The sequence below is a fragment of the Natrix helvetica genome (genome assembly GCF_964273705.1).
Source record: "Natrix helvetica genome assembly, chromosome: Z".
Taxonomy (NCBI): Eukaryota; Metazoa; Chordata; class Lepidosauria; order Squamata; family Natricidae; genus Natrix; species Natrix helvetica.
Window position 1 is genome coordinate 22,972,342 of NC_138554.1, and position 20,042 is coordinate 22,992,383.

At 41.6% G+C, this 20,042-nt stretch overlaps 1 protein-coding gene across 1 annotated transcript; it reads left to right on the forward strand.

Moving 5' to 3' along the window:
- Positions 1 to 4,528: 4,528 nt before the first annotated feature.
- On the forward strand, positions 4,529 to 8,107 carry IL11 (interleukin 11; the record flags this gene model as incomplete). The annotated part of the gene is given in 5 exon segments (XM_081933137.1): positions 4,529 to 4,613; positions 4,616 to 4,797; positions 6,402 to 6,488; positions 7,527 to 7,685; positions 7,943 to 8,107. Coding segments are annotated over 5 exon segments (678 nt in total).
- Positions 8,108 to 20,042: the final 11,935 nt, after the last annotated feature.

Below are 20,042 nucleotides of genomic sequence, written 5' to 3' on the forward strand. Positions count from 1 at the left end.
TGGCATGTGTGGAAAGAGAATCCCTTTTGAGCAAATTTATCTAGGATCAGAGGTGTCGAAAAACTTCAGAAGGACTAAGGCCATCGTGTTTTTATTCCACCTGTTGGGGATCCCAGTTTAATTAGCACTGCTGGCTGGGTTGGAGAACCTAGGTAAGATGTTGTCTGAAGCCCAACCTGTGCCAACGCTCATCTCTTCTCCATCCTTTTCCCCTGGACTGTCTTCACCCAGTGATTTGCACCTGGTTTCTTTTATTAACTGGCAGGCTGAAAGTGCTACTCATATCTACTTAAACATATTATGGAAGGGAGGTTGATTTTCCTGTTGCATAATAGGAGGGAGAATAAAGAGGAAATGATTTTTGAGGCATAAGAAATTTCATTCTGCGTTCAAGTGTACAGATAGTCCACGATTATTGATAGTCCACGACTATCAATAATTTGTTTAAAAACCTTTCAGAGTTGCAATGGCACTGAAAAAAAGTCAACCCTTTCTCTTATGACTGCCACAGCATTTCTAAGGTCACGTGATCAAATTCGGGCACTCGACAACCGGCTTTTTAAAAAAGATAAATAGTATTTGGTGCAATATAAAAAATGCGAATAATTTTTCTGCGGGCCACCAATACTTTCTCGTGGACCACCGGTTGGTGACCATTCGTTTATACTGTTACTGTAAGTTGAGGATTACCTGTACTTGCAAACAAGGGTACTTGCAAAATAGATCAACCACACATATCTCTCCAGACTTCTAAAACTCTTTTATTCACATGTGTGTTGATTCAGAATGTATATATTTTAAATTTAAGTTAACCCTGCTCCTTCTCCTTCTACCAGCCGCTTGGTCAGGACTACAGACCCAGCTGCCCTTAAAAAGTGCAATGGAACAAAATCAAACCTTTGACCTTATCGTGCCCATTTCTGGAAGGCTGGCCTCAGCAAAAGGCTTCAGCAATGAAGGATCCAGGGATTACAAATCCACAGGCCTCCCCGACAGGCCTCTTTAGCTCTCCCCCTCCCCAACACACACACCAGTGGTGGGTTTCAAAAATTTTAGAACCTCTTCTGTAGGTGTGGCCAGCTTTGTGGGAGTGGCTTGCTGGTCATGTGACTGGGTGGGAGTGGCTTAGCAGTCATGTGACTGTGTGGGTGTGGCCAACTTGTAAAATGTGGTGAAACTCACTTAACATCACTCTTGCTTAGCAACCAAAATGTTGGCTCTGAAACTCTGGCATTTGAAGCACGCAAGTCTTAAAGCTGTCAAATTACAAGACGCTTGCACCCCTAAACCTTTAGAAAAAACAAACCCAGGGGGTGTTTAAAGTTGACAGCTTTAAGACTTGTGGACTTCAACTCCCAGAATTCCTCCTCTCGCTCTTCATCTTGATGATGTGCGGACGGGCGGGGGGGGGGGGGAGCTGGAACCGGTTCTAAACGGCACTGTAGATTTGTGGAACCTCTTCTATAGAAGAGGTTAGAACTGGCAGGAACCCACCCCTGACACACACACACACACACACACACACACAAATTGCCAAAGCGTTTCAGCTCCAGGGGCGGGCGGAGAAAAAGGCACGAAAAACCCCAACCACCTTTGAAATCGAGGGTGATGCCTTTGCTCCTGGCAAGGAGGAAAATATGCAGTTTGCTCTCTAACACAACACCGGATAGCTTTTCCATGAAAACACCTTGACTCACCCCCTCCTTCACCCTCCCTCCTCACCCAGCATCACTGTTTCCGAATACCAAGAGACCTTTTTTTTCCTTACCTCATGGCAAAGGCGCCGGGATGACTCTCTTGCAGGAAAGGAATTCCCTAATCCAACAATCCTTCTCTCTCTCTGCCCTGCCTGCCCAGCAGACATATGTTCAGAAGCGCTGCCAGATGTTTTGGAGGGGCACCTCTAGGCCATCCCCGAGTTCCCTCCACATCCCAGGCAGGCCTTTTTCCACACCTAGCCTAACCTTCAGAAAGCCCCCTGAAGCCCCCCCCCTCCATAAACTGAACATAGACACCCCTAGTCTTAAAATGCTCCCTCTCTGTCTTGGCAGATGGGCTTTCAGTGAAATGCACCTCAGAGAGAAGCAGGATTTGGGGTGAGGATTGGATGGTTTTTTGTTTTTTTGCTTTTTTGCTTAAGTAAAGCAAGGTTTAGAAAACTATGAAAGGCCATCAAATGCTTCAGTTTCACATTACTGCAGTAGAAGCAGTCCTTGACTTACAACTATTTATTTAAAATTACAATGGTGCTGAAAAGGCTCACCCTTATGACCATCATCACATCTCCACAATCACAGGAATCAAAATTTGGGTACTTGGGGCAACGGGCATGTATTTATGACAATTGCAGCACCCCGGGGTCATATTTGAGGCCTTCCCAGCTAGCTTCGGCCAAGCAAAGTCAGTAGGAGAAGCTAGATTTGCTTAAGGACCGCATAATTCACTTAATGACTGCAGTGACTCGCTTATCAAAGAAAATGTTATAAAATTGTGCATGGCTCAGTTAACAACCTTGCTTAGCAACAGGAATTCTGGACCCGATTGTGGTGGTAAATCAAGGCCTTCCTGTATGGCGTTACCTTTTGAAAGGATGATATAACAGACTTTCTTCTTCCATTTTCTGGCCTTTTCACATTTCTTTACCTCATTTGCGATCAACCAACCTCACTGTTACTGTAAAACGACATTAATAGCCAGCATTAACTTGGCTATTGTATTAAACCACAGTCTAAGTTTGCATCCTAAACTCACCAAAATGATCTGGGTTCACCCAGAGGGCAAAGCGACACGGAACTACATAGCCACGGCTAACTCTATTAAGGTGTTGTGTGAATGGACCCGCTAAGGCTGTTTTGATTTGGTGAAGGGTGTTGGTTGAACATAGCCATAGAATTCAGCAGTATCACAAGATTTATTTTGAGTAAATTGGGAGTTAGTCAGGAGCTTAAAGAATTTTGAACCTGGAACTGGTTGCAGGGATTAGATCACCTCAAGGCCCCAGACAAACACACACACACGTACACAAATATTTTAAAATATTCCTTGACACTTCTCTCTCACCAAGTGGAAGAAAGAGGTCTTTTGAAGAAGGAATGTCGGTGCAGAGGTGGGGGTTAGATTCCAGGAGAAAAAATGTGTATAAACTAACATCAAATTCTGCAGGCACTACCTTAATCCATCAAAGTGACAGAGAAAAGGACATGACTAGAAAACAGTTTCATTTGACAAAAGCATATGGAGATGGGCCTTGAACCCTTAGCCTCAGAAGGTGAAAGGGGCCTTAGATAAGTTGAGAAGTACACATACAGGTCTATGCATTAAACCTACTTTGCAGATCCATTTTTAAGCCTAGGGGTGTCATTCGGATAACATACTAACCTTAGTTCACTATTTGTGGTTTACAAATAGTCCTCCACTTATGACCATAATTGAGACTGGAGAATTCAATGTTAAGCGATGCTAGCATTATGTGAGACATCATATGACTGCAACCTTTTTTTGACATGGTCATTAAGTGAGACATCATGTGACTGACTCATGGCCTTCTGCTGGTCTCCACGTTGCATGTTGGAAGCCAGCTGAGAAGGTTGCAATAATGTGACCCTGGGACTTTGCAACCATCATAAATACCTGAACCACAATAAGATAACCACAGGGTGCCGTGATGGTCATAAGTGCAAGAAGACGTTTCGCTTCTCATCCATGGAGCTTCTTCAGTTCCTGAGGAAGTTTCTTGGATGACAAGCGAAACGATTTCAAGCAAAAACAAAGAAATAGCTTCTTGGATGAGAAGCAAAATGGCTTCAAGCAAAAACAAAGAAAGTCCAGTTGCCTTTTGAAAAAGCAACTTTGGGTCAACAATCTGGGGGCAGCCCCAATCTCTCCCCAAGTTTCTGGATAGCTCCTTATTTGTGAAGTCTCTGGCTTTAAGGGTTCGTGTTATGCCATGAGAACCAATCAAAAGTGAGTTAGTAGAGTCCAGAATAGTAAAATAAATAAATGAATGGTGCTTCAAGGTGCTAATCAGGATAGAGTTTTAAAATGTTTTCCCACTTTTAAAAGGAAGGGATACCCTTCACAGAGGTAGACATTCCTTTGTTCTTTTTCTCACACACTTCAAAGTCTAACTCTCAGGAGGCTGCCCCTTGTTCCCTGCTGAATCAGAAAAACAGATTTCCCTATAAAAGAAATGAGCAAGAATTTACAAGTAAATTTCACACTCTCAAGAACTCAGAAGTTGTGAATCCCCCAACACTGTAAGTCTTTAAGAAGATGTTGGATAGCCATTTGTCTGAAATAGTATAGGGTTTCCTGCCTAGGCAGGGGGTTGGACTAGAAGACCTCCAAGGTCCCTTCCAACTCTACTATTGTATTGTATAACTCAGAAATGGAAGTTTCCCATCATTCTACAAATGTTAATCAGCTCACCAGTACAAGAAAGTCTGTGTCACACCCAACAATAGTTTCATGAATAGTCCCAATCTATGAGTCATTACCACTGACTGTCTCTCCTATGGTTTATACAGAGATGGTAGTCTCATATATACAGGTGATATTTTGGAAAAGTTGGTTTCCAGCCACTGGCTTTCTAACAGCCATCCTTGGCCTCTCTTTTTTCTTTCTTTCTTTGCAGACGGTGTGTGTCAGATTGTAGTGATGCTACTGAGTCTGTATGAAGGACTCTGGGCTGCACCTAACCCCAGACTAAAGCCCACAGACCCCCGGATGGAGTTTGATTCTATTATTGCCTTGACCAGAAACCTGCTAACTGATACCAAGACCCTCTCCAACCACTTTGTAAGTCCAGAAGCCTTCCCTATTAGAGTCCATTGGATATAATGATGATGATGATGATGATGATGATGCAAAGAAGCAGAAAAAAAAAACCCCAGTAGATCTTGTACTCAAGTCATGCAAGATTCCATAAATTGATTAAAAGCCAAAATGATTCACTGGAACATCTCTAAAACGTATCACGTACCAATTATGAAAAATTGATGGGAACATACACTTGAAAAAAGTAGTAAGATCTCAAAATGGAACCTGAAAGAATATGGTATAAACTGGCTGTGATGGTCCCAGTGGTTATCAGCGCACTGGATGCCATACCAAATAAATCTTGTATGGTGCTTAGACAATATGCAGATTGACAAAATGTCCACCTGTCAATTGCAAAAAGGCCACACAACTTGGATCTGCACATATACTATGCTGATACATTATGCACATCCTAAATTCTGGGGAAGAATTCAATGCGTATGAAGGCCAACACCAGTAAAGAAGTGGCAGTTGTGACTTCGCATTGTTGTGGAGAGATAACAATAATAACAATGGAAGAAGCCTTTATAAATATATAAAAATCAAGATAGTGGGCATTGCCATACCCGGAGACAGCAGAAGAGAAGAGAAAGAACTTGAGACAATCACGAAATACAAATCCTGAAAATGGAAGCACAGTAGAACAACTATGACAAAAGAAAGCAAAAGTAGTACCAATGCAAAAGGCACCTTTTGCAATCCCAAAACATCTGGCGCACCACTTGAACACCGCCGGCATTGATAAATTCACCATCAGCCAATTGCAAATGGCGGCTTTGCGTGGAACAGCTTCCATCCTGCGACGATTCTGCAAACACCATCAAATAACATCTGCCTATCCCAGCTCTTTGGGAAGGCCTCAATAGGTAGATGAAAATACCAAATTCAGTGTAAACATCTGACTGATTGCGCAACCAAACATAAGAAAGAATGTTACCTTCTATAAAGGCAGGAAATTGTTCACAGAGCAGTAGGAAGGTAGACAGTTTGTTAAGACATGGTAGTTTTTCCTCAATCTTAGCAACTTAAAAGGGTTGAGAAATACTGAGGTATAGAAAGACTGCAGAGAGTTTGTCTTTCAATATTTGCTTCCTGTGCCTATGTGTGTGCTTGTGCATGCACACAACGAAACCCAGAGTAGGCTGCATACGCGCTTGGGTCACATGACCAGGGAGAGGGATGGCTTAGAATGGAGCAGTTGGCAACATTCTGAGCCACTGCCCAGCTGCCTCCTATAGAGAAACATTTTTGGATTGTTTTTCTCCACTGCCTGGAGTCTTATTCAGCCCATCTTTTAGATCAATCTTTCTTTTTCTGGTTTTTTTCCCCATCATTCCAAATTTGGTGCCATTCTCTTCATTTTCCAGAGAACTGTTCTACTGATGGACCAGCAGGCAGATTTGTTGGGAAGAATAAGCAGAAAACACCTCTTAGCCTCTAATAAAAATCAGTTATCTTAGATTTGGAGGATACTTAGGTTATTGTTTAGATTATGCTAAGTTAGTCCTCCTTTTAAAAGTAGGGCCTGCTTGTCTTGCCTTCATTGGCTTCATAGTTTTTTTCTCTTTGTGTTCCCTATACAGAAGAAACACTTCCCAGCAGATGGTGAACACAAGCTTGAAACGTTACCAGTTTTATCCATGAATGCTGTAGAACTTGCCAACATCCAGGTAAAAACAGCTACCTTTTTTTTTCTGGTGCCCCTTTAAGATTCTTCATGGCATAATAGTTTATTTCCAGAAGCTGGTCTTTCCCAGTTTGATGCACTCTTGAGCGTACTGGATGGAGTAATGTAGTCCAAAATATATAGAGAGCATCAGTTTGGGAAAGGGTCATCTTGTGTCTGATTGGAATATAAGAATTTCAATGAGAATACTGACTTTCTCACTATGCTCCCCTCCAGATAGGCTGAATAATGGTTCTGGTTATGTTCCAAGTTGGTGGGAATTGTGTTCCAACATAATTTGGAGAGGACAACAAGCTCTGGAAAGCACTTGTAGGAAATCCAGTTGGTGGTGATTTCAGACGCTTCACAGCAGCCTCCTCTAACTATACCAGAGGTGTCAAACTGAAGGCCTGCAGGCCGCATCTGTCCCGTGGGATGCTTAGATCTGGCGTGCAGGGCTGGCCACCTGGAAATAGTGAACAATTGGCCCACGATGCCTCTGCTGGTGAAAATGGAGCTCCATGTGCGGCCCTCCCAAGCTGTGTTTTTGCTGGCAGAAGGTTGCAGGAGGCCATGGCCGCAGAAAATTGAACTTGGGAGCCCATTTTCGCTGGTAGAGCACTTGGGCCACCACACCTGACATGAGTGATGTCGAGCTGGCCACATCTACCCTAGCCATGCCTACCCTGCCCCTCCCCAAGGTTAAACACAACCTTGATGAGGCCCTCAATGAAATAGAGTTTAACACACCTGAACTAGACACTGTTCAGATATATGAGCTTCCAGACTTCATCAAACACCATAGCTATTGCTGAGAATTTTGGGAGTTGAACCAGGAAGACTGCTTCATGATCATTCCATTTTTATTTTTATTTTGGTGACTTTTCCTTAGAAAGGTTTCCTATTTACTCTGGAGATTCTAATCAAACTAGTTGCTGTCTCATGTCCCTAACATCTCAGTTTCTCTGCTACGAGGCAAAAATGGGGCAGCATCAGCATCATTCTCCTTCATAATTTCTGTATGGTTTTATCTTCCTTCCAGGTTTCTGCAGGTCTAACCCGGTTTGCCTCCGATTTTCAAAGCTACCAACGGCATTTTGAGTGGCTGAAGAAGGCAGCAACATGGCTGCGGCCCATGGAACATGATATTGGCACAGTGCACACTCGGCTTGAACGTCTTCTTAGAAGACTGGAACATATGGTAAAGTTGGAATGAGTGGGCTCAGTACAGTAATATCTGTACTGCAAACCTTGAGGCAGTCACCAGGTGGCAGCAAAGTATTCTGATTTTTCTCTGTCTCTTTGCTGCCATCCAGTGGTTTCCTGAATCTTTGCACTCCAGATGTAATAGCTCTAAATCAGCAGATCATACAGCTGTATGATGAGTGGGACAGTTGTCTAAATTGAGTTATTCCTCCTGCGGACAATTTATCTCACACTTGTTCTTTTCCTCTCCAGATGACGAAGCTCAATATCACACGACCCAATGATGCTTTCCCAACCCTCCCGACCCATGGGACCCACTGGTCTGTTGTCCAGGCTGGACATGCCATTGTCCACTCATTTCACCTTTATTTAGACTGGGCAGCACGAGTGCTGGTCTTGATCCGGAACAAGTTGTGAAAAACCAAGAAAGAAAACTGTCCAGGATGTTTTGGAGATGTTCTTCATAGACCAGGAACTCTTAGCTGCATATCCCCTATGGAGGAGGGCTCAAAGAAGGAAGGAAAATCGATGAGACTAGATTCCTCTTTTAGCAGGTGCAGTGGAGTGGGAAGAGAAAAGATTTGCCTACCCACTCATAACTTTTCCACATTGTGGGGATGTTGTGGAAGAAGAGTCAGCTTTTTCGATTCCCTCAGAATGATCATCTTATCTTCTCCCTGCAGGCTTTGAAAAATAATTGGGGAAAGCATGCTACTCCTTCTTTCAAGGAAAATTTTAAACCCTCCTGCTCTCCATTGATAGAATATAACTCATTCGGACATGTGCATCGAACTGTGTCGAGTAGAGGGGAACCCATCTTGGAGGATATCCTTTACGAATCCTTGCAGTATTATCCATAATGGTGATGGAATCCCTGTTTCAGACACAACTTTGGGGCCCTTATTGATCTTGCCTGCAGGGACACAATCTATGTTTCCCTACCAGTTTGCTGCGGAGAGTGATGTGGGGAGGTGCCGTATGTGTAGGCTGATCTGTACCCTGGTGCCCTTCTGATGTGCAGGTCCATGTTGGTTGGGATTTGTAGAAGTTCTAAACTCAACATAAGCGGAGAGCATGAGGTTAGGGATAGTTTGTCCATGGAAACTCACTGCTATCCTGCTAATTGAGAATAGCAATAGCCCTTAGACCTATATACCGTTTAATAGGGCTTTACAGCACCTTTCTGGCAGTGGGCTACAGGGGATAGTTTCATGTGAGCTATCAGCAAGCATGAACGGTGGGCACACGCCCTCACCGCTTGTGCAAATGAAGCATGCACACACACACTCACCTGCTGCTTGCCCAAGTAGGGATGCGTGCTCACGCTCTCGTCCACCATGTCCATGGTCCAGTTCCATATGGCTCATAGCCCAGTAGTATGGCACGGCCAGGGGATTGGGGACCTCTGTTCTAAGTGCAGAGTTTACAGAGTCAGCATGTTGCCCCCAATCCTCATTTTACCAACCTTGGAAGGATGGAAGCCTGAGTCAACTTTGAGCCAGTCAGGATCGAACTCCGGACAGTGGGCAGAATCAGCCTGCAATACTGCATTCTAACCACTGCACCACCATGGCATAATGGCATATTGGATACCTCAAAAGAGATTCAGAAACATAAAGGAAAGAAAGGTATATCTTGGAGTGAGGAAGCACACCCTTTTTGGGGAGGCTGGACCTTCTCAACCTGTCACTCTCATTTCAGTAATAAATCCCTACTGATTTCTATGTATCCATTACAGAATATCCAATGCAGGTCAAAACCTGCAGCCATAATCAACAGAGAATTAATATTTTCAGCCTGTTGTTAGTTAGCATTTTGATCCTATTAACCTTAAAAGAATGCTCCTAGCACAAAATTAATAGAGCAGCTGCAAGGTTGTTGGCAAGGTATTTTTTGAGAGGGGAGGACTAATTTACAAATATAAATCCATTAAGGAAAAGCACAAGATTGAGAGAGGGAGCACAACAGATTGCTCTTTCTCTCAAACATGTATTTACCAAAAGAAAATATATTTTTTCCTTTAGAAAAGCAACTATACTGTTACTCATATGCACATTTATGGGGATTCAATTAACCGGACAAGCAATTAAAGTTGAAAGAGTTGAACAGATCAGGAAAAAAAATTTTTTTTTTAGGCATTTGGGTCATTTTTCTCCTAATGAGATATTTGCTTAGAAGTATATAAAATTCAATCTCAGAGTTTTCTCTTTTTGTCCTAAAAATACCCTGTACACATAAATATGCAGTTCTTCTTTTGTTACTTCAAAGGAATTTACCTGAGAATGAGGAAAGTGAAGTTGAGGTTATAGGAAATTATGTTCCAGTTTCCCAATAAAAACCTTGATAAATAAGAGAATTCCTGCTTTCCTTTAGCAGCAGTGCACCCTGCTGGATGAATTGTGTTTCTGTTAGGCTAGTCAGCATCCGAAAGTTAACTGGGCAAAAAGTCTAAATAAGATTGCTTCAAATTCAGAAGAATTTTAAAAATTGCAATAATATCCCACACTACACAGTTGAATTCAAACAGGATCATGCAAGACAGAAATAAGAACAGACGTCTAATCCTTCCTTCCACAATAATAATATTTTTTAAAATAGGCTTTTCTTGTTAAAGGCACCTGTGGCCTCCAAATATTGCTGGATTCCAACTCCCATCATTTCCTGGGCAGTATGGCCACTGATCAGGTATAATGGTAGTTGTTCTCCATCAACATTTGGCTCCCTATTACTGTATGAAATTGTTATTAACCCTTCTCTTTTTCCAATAACCCTATACTTCATAATCCCTAATATTTATAAAGCTGTTAGAATTCATCCTTGTAAGTTATTATTTTTTATTTATCAGTTCCAAGCCTGGGTCATTTTATTAATTATTGTTTTGTCATTGTGGTTATTATTATATTAATATTATTAATAATGTTATTTTATTTTGAGTATTTTCCAAGTATTTATTGACCCACCTCTCTCTCTCTCTTTTTCCCTCCAAATTTTCCTTTTTGTAATAAAAAAAAGATTTTTTTTCAAACGATGGGGAAAATTACATTTGAAATAAAACTTCACAAAGGTCTAAATGAATGAGTCTTGTCTTTACTGTATGTGGAAAGAGTGAGCGTGGTTCAGTTATTAGAAATGTAATTGATTTGTTTAAATAATGGATGTACAGGCAGTACATTTGATTCAATCAGTGACCGTTTCAACAACACTGAAAAAAGTGACCTATGACCATTATTCACACTTAGAAGTATTGCTTAGAAGTATTTTGGTTGTGCTGATCACAGTTTCTCCAAGCTCTTTAGCACAAAGGAAATCAGCTTTAGACATCACTGGCCTATCTGCCTCCGCCCCCTCAATCCTTCTAACCTCCTTTTCTTTAACAACCCAGGTTTATTCAGATGGTGTCAGACTCAAGGTACACGTGGGTGCTGGGAATTTTTTTTAAAATTTATGAATGGAGAAAGATGGACAGACAAATGGACAGGCAATCTTTGTCACTGCTGTGTTGGTCACTAAAAAGCTATTGAAGTATGTTTCAAGTAGTACATACATTAGGATTTAATTCTAAAAAGGAAGGAAGGAAAGAAAGAGGAAAAGAAAGAGGAATTACACACCAAGTTAAATTTTCTCTTTTCATCCTGTTTGATCCACATGGAAAAAATATCAGCAATTAAGAAATATCTTCCTTTCTATATTTTCAGATTAATCATTTTTCATCCAGATATATAGGTGTTTCATCTAGATATAAAGGTTTTTTTTTTCCAGCAAAGTTATATACCTAACAGAAACTGCACAAAGGCAGAGATATATTGCAGTAGACATGATCACAGTTACTGTATACCGAGACTCCTCGACTTACAAAGTTCATTTAGTGACCATTTGAAGCTACAATGGCACTGAAAACAATGACCTGTGACCGTTTTTCACACTTACAACCATCGCAGCATCACAATGGTAACATGATCAAAATTCAGACACTTGACAAACCGACTCTTATTTATGACAGTTACAGTATCTCGGGGCCATGTGATCTCCTTTTACGACCCCCTAAATCAAGATTGCGTGAAGTGTTAATACCCCTTTATAATGCCTTGGTAAGGCCACCCTTGGAATACTGCATCCAGTTTTGGTCTCCACGATGTAAAAAAGTTGAGAATGCAGAGAAGAGCAACAAAGATGATTAAGGGATGGTTGCTGGAACTGGGTATGTTTAGCTTAAGAGAAAGAAGGACTAGGGGTGACATGATAGCAGTGTTCCAATATCTCAGGGGTTGCCACAAAGAAGAGTGAGTCAAACTATTCTCCAAGGCACCTGAGGACAGAACAAGAAGCAATGGGTGGAAACTAATCAAGGAGAGAAGCAACTTAGAACTGAGGAGAAATTTCCTGACAGTAAAAACAATTAATCAGTGGAATAACTTGTCTCCAGAAGTTGTGAATGCTCCAACACTGGAAGTTTCTAAGAAGAGATTAGATAACCATTTGTCTGAAGTGGTGTAGGGTTTCCTGCCTAAGAGGGGGTTGGACTAGAAGACCTCCAAGGTCCCTTCCAACTCTGTTATTCTATTCTATTCTAAGCAAATCCAATGGTGAGGTCAGATTCACTTAGCCACCATGACACTAACTTAACAACTGCAGTGATACACTTAACAACATAAATTTTGGGCTCAATTTGTGATCATAAGTTGAGCCTCCCTGCAGTCAATGGATAGAATATCAGCAGGTTCATGACCAAGATATCTGGGTCAGGGGTGGGTTCCTGTCATCATTACTGCTGGTTCGGTGCGCAAAACCTTTTGCATGTGCACAATGTTAGAAAAGGGGGGGGGATTAAATTTTTGAAATGAAGATAGTTCTGAAAATGCGCAGAACCAAAAATCAAGATGGCGGCCTTGTTGATAGAACCGGTTCGGGGGACGTGGCAGGCCAAGTTACTATCTACTTAGCCGAACTGGTCTGAACTGGCAGGAACCCACCTCTGATCTGGGTCACTTCCAATGATTACAGCCTTTTTCTTTAACATGGGCCTGCAATATCCCCACCCACCCACTCCCCATATCCCTGTGAAGTCCCTTCATCTTCTGTCTAGCCTGGTGAGACAGGTCTAATTCATCCTTAACTAGAACAGTTAAAAGTCGCACTTTCCCCTCTTATTTTGATTCTTCCTGACGGAAACTTGGAAGTGAGTAACATCTGTTAGGCATTCCCACCCATTATCTTGAAGTTGAGGTTGCAATGAATGGGGACAGAGGCAACAGAAGCAGAAGCGAGATGGTTCAGGTACAATAGTGGCCAAAATTGTGGAAACCTTTTGGGAAAAGTGTATTTTTGAAGTTTGATGGCTATTAACACCACTTTTGTTTGGAGTAGTACCATAAAATTATACATCAAATGGAAAGATAATTCAATCAAGAATTTAATGCAGCAAAGTTTGTTCAATTATCTGTATTCTATGAAATGTTATAGCCAAATAACCAGAAAAAAGAAGCACAACTTTTGCTTAGGTTGATATCTGGTAGTTTTCCTTCATCTGATTGTAGCCAATGAGCATGAATGTTTAGAGAGCCAATCAGGTGTCATCTTGTTTTGGCAATGAGCCAATCAGATCACAGTAGAATTCCGTTATTGATGTCATGTATTGAAGCTGAGAGGAGGACATTTGTCAGTGTGTTATGTGATCGCGCTCTCAGAGAACTGGATGAATACAAACACTGCCTATACCCATTACTCCAGCTAGCTTGGAATGTGCAGATAGCCGTCGCCTGACAAGATTTCATTTAGTGACCATTCAAAGTTACACCAGCACTGAAAAAAGTGACATGATCGTTTTTCACACTTACCACCGCTGCATCATCCTGATTGCCATGTGATCAAAATTCAGATGCTTGGCAACTGATTCATATTTATGCAATTGTCCCGGCATCCTGTAATCACTTTTTGTGATTTTCTGACAAGCAAAGTCAATGACGAAACCAGATTCACTTAACAGTCATACTAACTTAACAACTGCAAAGATTCAGTTAACAACTATGGCAAGAAAGGTTGTAAAAAGGTTCAAAACTCACTTCACAAATGTCTCGGTTAGCAACAGAAATTTTGGGCACAATTTGTGGTCGTCAAAGTCAAAGACTACCTGTATATGGGGTGTTATCTAAAGTGGAGGACAACTGGTTTGACCAGATCCTGGTTTGTTATGATCAGATAATAAAGACCAGGCTCAGCTCTGGCATCCCTTGCCAGCCACTTGCCCTATGCGCCCTGTCCTTGATCCTTCGCCATTGATTGTGGCAACCTCGATGGATGGGCCATTCTCTTGGCTTGAGTGGGAAACCTGAGAAAGTATCTTGCAGGAACATTGCTGGGACACTGATGGGGCTAACTTGTATTTTTCCAAACGGAATGGCAGAGAAACATCTCCATTCAAAGTTTTGGTTCCTCCCAAGTGGTAAGAGCATCCTTGGCAGCCATGGTAGGGGAAGCAGGAAGCGCATGCATGGATTTTCAATTTGCAAAGGCAAGATGGGCAATCAATCTGCCATACAATGAAAAACCTTACTTTTGATCTGGAGAAACCTCAATCAAATGGACCAATTCCTAAATTAAATGCCGACTATGAACTATTTACTACAATTTTAGCAAAGTGTGCGTTTCTGAAATAATACATACAAACTGAATTAGTTACATTCCTAAGAGGAAAATGAAGGGCAACAGTAGATTTATATAATAAATGGACTACAGTAGAATATGTCAACAATAAAAAATAGAAGGAGCAGCAATATTTTTCAGTGCAGAAAACTTGGAGTTACTTTTCTTATTAGCATTTTTAAACAACATGCATCCAGGAGTAGGAGTTCAAATTTGGGTGGAGAGTATATGAACCGCAAGGAGCAAAGAGGACACTAAATGGAACACTTTCCACATTTTTTTCAAGATGTAAAAACTTCAGGCAAACGTGTGCTCTTTCTCCCTGTATTTGTAATTATTTTAGATGTTTTGATGGATATGATTTAGTGAAATAAATATTTGGGATTAAAATTCTGACCATTATGCACGATCAGGGAGCTGATATAATGGTATGTGAGAATGACCTTGTTAGTCAGGAGGAAGAGTTGCAGTCTAGACTATTTAGTACTCAGTGGAGGAAAGAAAGACTGAGGCAATTTCTGCAGTTAACAACTCGGTTTAATCATCAGCAACAAAATACAGACAGAACAAGCAACTCTGGTTTGACAGCTATTTATAGTGCAGCTGTCAAACCGGCAACCAATTAGGACAAAGCCAACTCTTGCTGACAACGCCTGCACATTTTAGCCAATCCTGGCAACTGCTGGTGTTGATTGACATCCCGCGGTTGCCATGGTGCGGACACAACATATACAGACATCTTTTAAATATAATTTCAATTCAAAGAAAGGATGGGGTGGAGCAGTGGTGAAATTCAAAAATTTTTCCCTACCGGCTCTGTGGCTTGGTGGGTGTGGCTTTTTGGTCATGAGACCAGATGGGAGTTGCTTTGTAGTCATATGACCAGGTAGGCAGGGCTTGGTGGTCATGTGACTGGGTGGGCGTGGCTGCACAACTGACACACACAATGTAAAAGCAACTGGACTTCACACAAAATGTCCCCTGCAACAAGTAGGAGCCTTACAGAGTCACAGAGAGCTCAAAACCAACTATCACACTTTACACAAAAATAACACAAAAGCTGCACAACTGACTCACACACAATGTAAAAGCAGCTGGACTTCACACAAAATGTCTCCTGCCACGAGCAGGAACCTCACAGACAATCAGGCACAGCTGATTGACGCACAGCTGATTGTCAGAACTTTTTAAAAACTTTTTTAAAGCATTTTTTGAACTACCAGCTTGGGCGAATAGGTAGTAAAAAATCCTTTAAAAGGTTAAAAAAAGTTCCGATGATTGCACGGCACAGGTGATTGTCGCACAGCTGTTTGTCGGAACTTTTTTTTTTTTTTACTTTTTAAACCATTTTTTTACTATCGGTTTGGGTGAATCGGCCCAAACCGGTAGCATTTCATTCCTAGGGTGAAGAAAGCATCTCAGAATGGACCCCATCTAGTCTTTGTGGTGTTAAAGTAAAAGAGGGAAGTGATACTTTTATACTGATATTCTGATACTGTAACTTACAAGAAAATTAGTATTAATGCTAATGGTTGGAGCTTCTTGTCTGCACTACCTCAAAGGGTTGGCATCTGAAGAGATCAAAGACTTAGGTGAATTCTCTGGATTTAAAATCAGTGAAAAGAAAACAAAAATTGTAATAAGAATGTAACCTCAGAAGAAGACGGTGGAAAAAGAATCCCAATTATTTTGTGAAAAGTTGTAAAATGACAAAAAAATCCAGTGAAATATTTGGATCTTTATTTGACAAGGTGTAAAAAAAAAAGACATATTTCAGAATAATTATAATAAATCGTGGAAGGAGATTTTAAAGAAAGAACTAGTAAGATGAAAAAAAAACCTAAAACATGGTCATCTAACAAAAATTTGCAAGCTTCAAAAGATAGGGGTGGTTAAATTATATTATGCTAGCAGAAGGAGCTAGCTTAACCCATGAAGTTCAAATATACTTGTGGTATAAAGAAATAGAAGAAAATAATTGAAAGCACATACTATAAAACAATATTTGATTTTTAAAAAATACAGAATCTATTAAAATGAGAATAAGTCTGGCAACTTCGCTTTTAGCTTCACCATCAAATGTCTTTTACTTCAGGGACGAATATTTAATTTAATACTTGATTTAATTTAAGATTTAATCACATACAGCAATATGGTACATCCAGATTCTAGAAATAGACTAAAACACATCAAGAACTGCTTAATGAAGGTAGGAATTTATTATGGCTGAAATACTTACAAATTGTTAGAAGATTACAAGTGATCTCAAGAAAGGAAGAACTTTGAGAATGACTGAGTTTGAAAGACTTACACAAAATCAAGATTACCTATAAGACACCCACATGAAGATGTAACAAATAAAAATTGTATGATAAAGTTAATGCATAACAGCAAAGAAATAACCACAGTATAACAATTAGAAGAGTCATGGGGGGGGGGGATTAATACAATTTACTCCAAGTTATAATTTAAGGAAAGATCAGCATAAAATATTTTACAGATGGTACATAATCCTGTCAATAACAAGATAGGCAAATCATATAATAATAAATGTTGGAAATGCCATAACAAAGAAGGATCACATGTGATGGCTATGTACAAAAAAATCCCACAAAACTATAAAGAGTGAAATACATCAACATATTCAGAAAATCCTAAAACAAAATTTGCGCTGAAGTCACATTTATTCTTATTGAGCATAATTCCTAAAAACATAAATGAAAAATATCACAATTTACTAAGATACCTGCTGACAGCTAAGAGAACACGTCTGGCACAACATCAGAAAAGGTGAGTCTGAGAAACCAAGATTGGAAAAAATGAAGGAATCGCAAAACTGACAATGCACAGTATATCTATAAAGCAGGGCAAATTTGGACATTTAGAATATGTGTTTTAGAAAAAAAAGATGAGACCAATCAAAAGTAATAGACGAAAGGATTTCAACGGCTACCAACAGCAATCTTTAATATTTAATGTACAGTTTAAATATCTAGATTGTGGTCAGCAGTTGAGGAAATAAATGGCTGAAAAGGAAAGAACATGTAACTAGAAAGTGTTCTCATAATATTTTGTTTGTGTTTTATTTATGCTTAGAAGTTGCTGCTTTTTAATGTTATTCAACTTTTAGTATTCAATATAGATCCTTTTTCCCTTTGTATTTCATTAAATAATATAGTAAAAGTACTTTACCTTAAAAAAAAAAGACATGTTTTTAACCCAATCCCTGCTAGCATCCTTTTGCTGCTCTGGGCCTTTCCTTGTTATGGGATGGGCTATTTATGAAACATCAATCCACCAATTTTGTTTTGACCTCTCCCATTGAGTATCTATGGGTGCATCTGCCCTTATAAGTTGTATAGGCCTCCCTAGAAGCAAAGAATGGTCTATTTGGGGTTAAACACCTGTTTTTTTTTAATACATCTACTTGTTGAAAGGCTGTTCCTTGAATCCCAGAATTTGATGTCCTACAGAGGAACACTGCTGAAATGGGAAAGGGGCTGTAAAACCATTGGGAGCAAGTAAATCTTAAAGAAAGGGGAAGATTTTGGGCACACTCTAGCCCAAAAATCCATAGAAATGAATTTTCGATATTCATTACTATGGCTTCTTGGGCTAGAGTGTGCCCAAAATCTTCCTTTTTTAAATTTAAGATTTACTTGCCCCCAATGGTTGTACTACAAGCCAGTTAAGGACCCAGGCTAGAAACTGGGAGAATGTGAGGTCTAGTTCCACCTTAGATACAAATCTAACTGAATGACTTTGAGCCAGTCATCTTGCTCAGATCTACCCTGTTTCCCTGAAAATAAGACCTTCCTGTATAATAAGCCCAATTGGGCTTTTGAGCAAATGTGTTAAACAATCCCTCCCCCAAAAATAAGCCCTCCCCAAAAATATTGCAACACAGCAGCAGCTGTGAGGTGACCATGTTTGCTGCCTCCTGCACCTTAAAAATAATAAGACCTCCCCGAGAATAAAGCCAAGCACTTATTTTGAGTGTCAAAAGAAAATAAGACCCTGTCTTATTTTCGGGAAAACATGGTAGGTTTGGTCCGTTGGTTAAGTCATCAGGCTAGAAACCAGGAGACTGTGAGTTCTAGTTCCACCTAAGTATGAAAGCCAGCTGGGTGACTTTGCCCAGTCACTCTCTCAGACAGTCAGGTTTGGGTAAGGTGACCAGACCTCCTGCTTTTGGCGGGACAGTCCCGATTTTTAATAATTTGTCCCGCATCCCGCGGCGTTTAAAAAGTCCCATTTTTTGGTAAGGTGCGCGGCCGTGCACATGGCAAGAAAACACTGCGCAGCAGTTTGCAACTGCCGCACAGTGATTTCTACTGTCACAGGCTCTGGAAGCAGGGGAGGTCCTTTGCAGGCGGCTAGAACTGCCCGCGTGCAAAGGACCTCCCCGGACTTGTTTTGATGAGTGCGAGGCGACTGACGGTAGTTTGCGCCGGCCGCGCCTGCTCAAACTATTGTCAGTCGCCCCGTGTTCAGCAGAGCAAGCCTGGGGAGGTCCTTTGTGGGCAGCCAGTCCTAGCCGCTTGCGCCTGGCGCTGTGGCTGAAGTGAACCCCCAAAGCCCCCGCTGCCACTAGAATAACTGCTACTGCCTCCTCCTCCTCCAACAGCACCACCATATTTGCTGCCCGACGCTGTGGCTGAGGTGAAGCCGCCAAAGCTCCTGCTGGCACTCCTGCCCGTGGCAGCAACACCTCCCCCTCCACTTGGAGCACCTGAGCTGGGCCCCGTGCTACCCCTGCCCCCTCCTCCTCCGCCGTGCTTTTGAGGAGCCATGAGGCCACGGGAGCCAGTAGGAAGGTAGCGGAGCAGGCGGGAGCAGGAAAAAAACGCCTCATGGCTTCTCAAAAGCATGGTGGAGGAGGAGGAGGCAGCAGGGGTAACACGGGGCCCAGCTCAGGTGCTCTGAGCGGAGGGGGTGGCACTGTCGCCGCTGCCATGGGCAGAGGCGCCATGGCAGCTTTGGCAGCTTCACCTCAGCCGCAGCGCCAGGCAGCAAATGTGGTGGTGCTGTTGGAGCAGGAGGAGGAGGAGGCGGCAGCAGTTATTCTGGTGGTAGCGGGGGCTCGTCTGCATCTTCAGCGGCAGCCCTGCCCCCGGTGAAAAAAACCAAAGATGGAGCAGATCCACGCAGATTATGTCGCCGCAACATGACTGGAGGAGGAATTCTGGAAGTTGAAGTCCACAAATCTTAAAGCTGTCAGGTTTGAAGACCCCTGGGTTTTTTTCCCCTAAAGGGTTAGGGGTGCAAGGATATAGACCAAATTTTAAATCAAGAACCCCCCCCCCATCCCGCTTTACCAATGTTAAAATCTGGTCAACTTAGGCTTGGGTGACAAGCCAGTTGGTCAATTCCTGTACCAATCATGGACCGACACTTGATTGGTTCCCCCCCAAAAAAAGTGGACCCTTCATCTGAAGGGGGAGGGAACCCACTTGCTCAGTCCTAGGAAGACGTCAAGAGCAAACACTTCCAAAAATCTTGCCAAGAAAGTTACACAGGTTAGTCCAGAAGTCAGCACTGACTTGAAGGTTAAATAAAGAAATGCTTCCTGAAGATCACAGGACGTGAAGACCAATCAATCTGGTGAGGGCTTCATTCATTTGGCTGGAACAGACAATTTCAGATAAGTTGTTCCTATCGAGATGCAATATACTATGCCATTATTCTTATATATTGCTATTATTCATATATA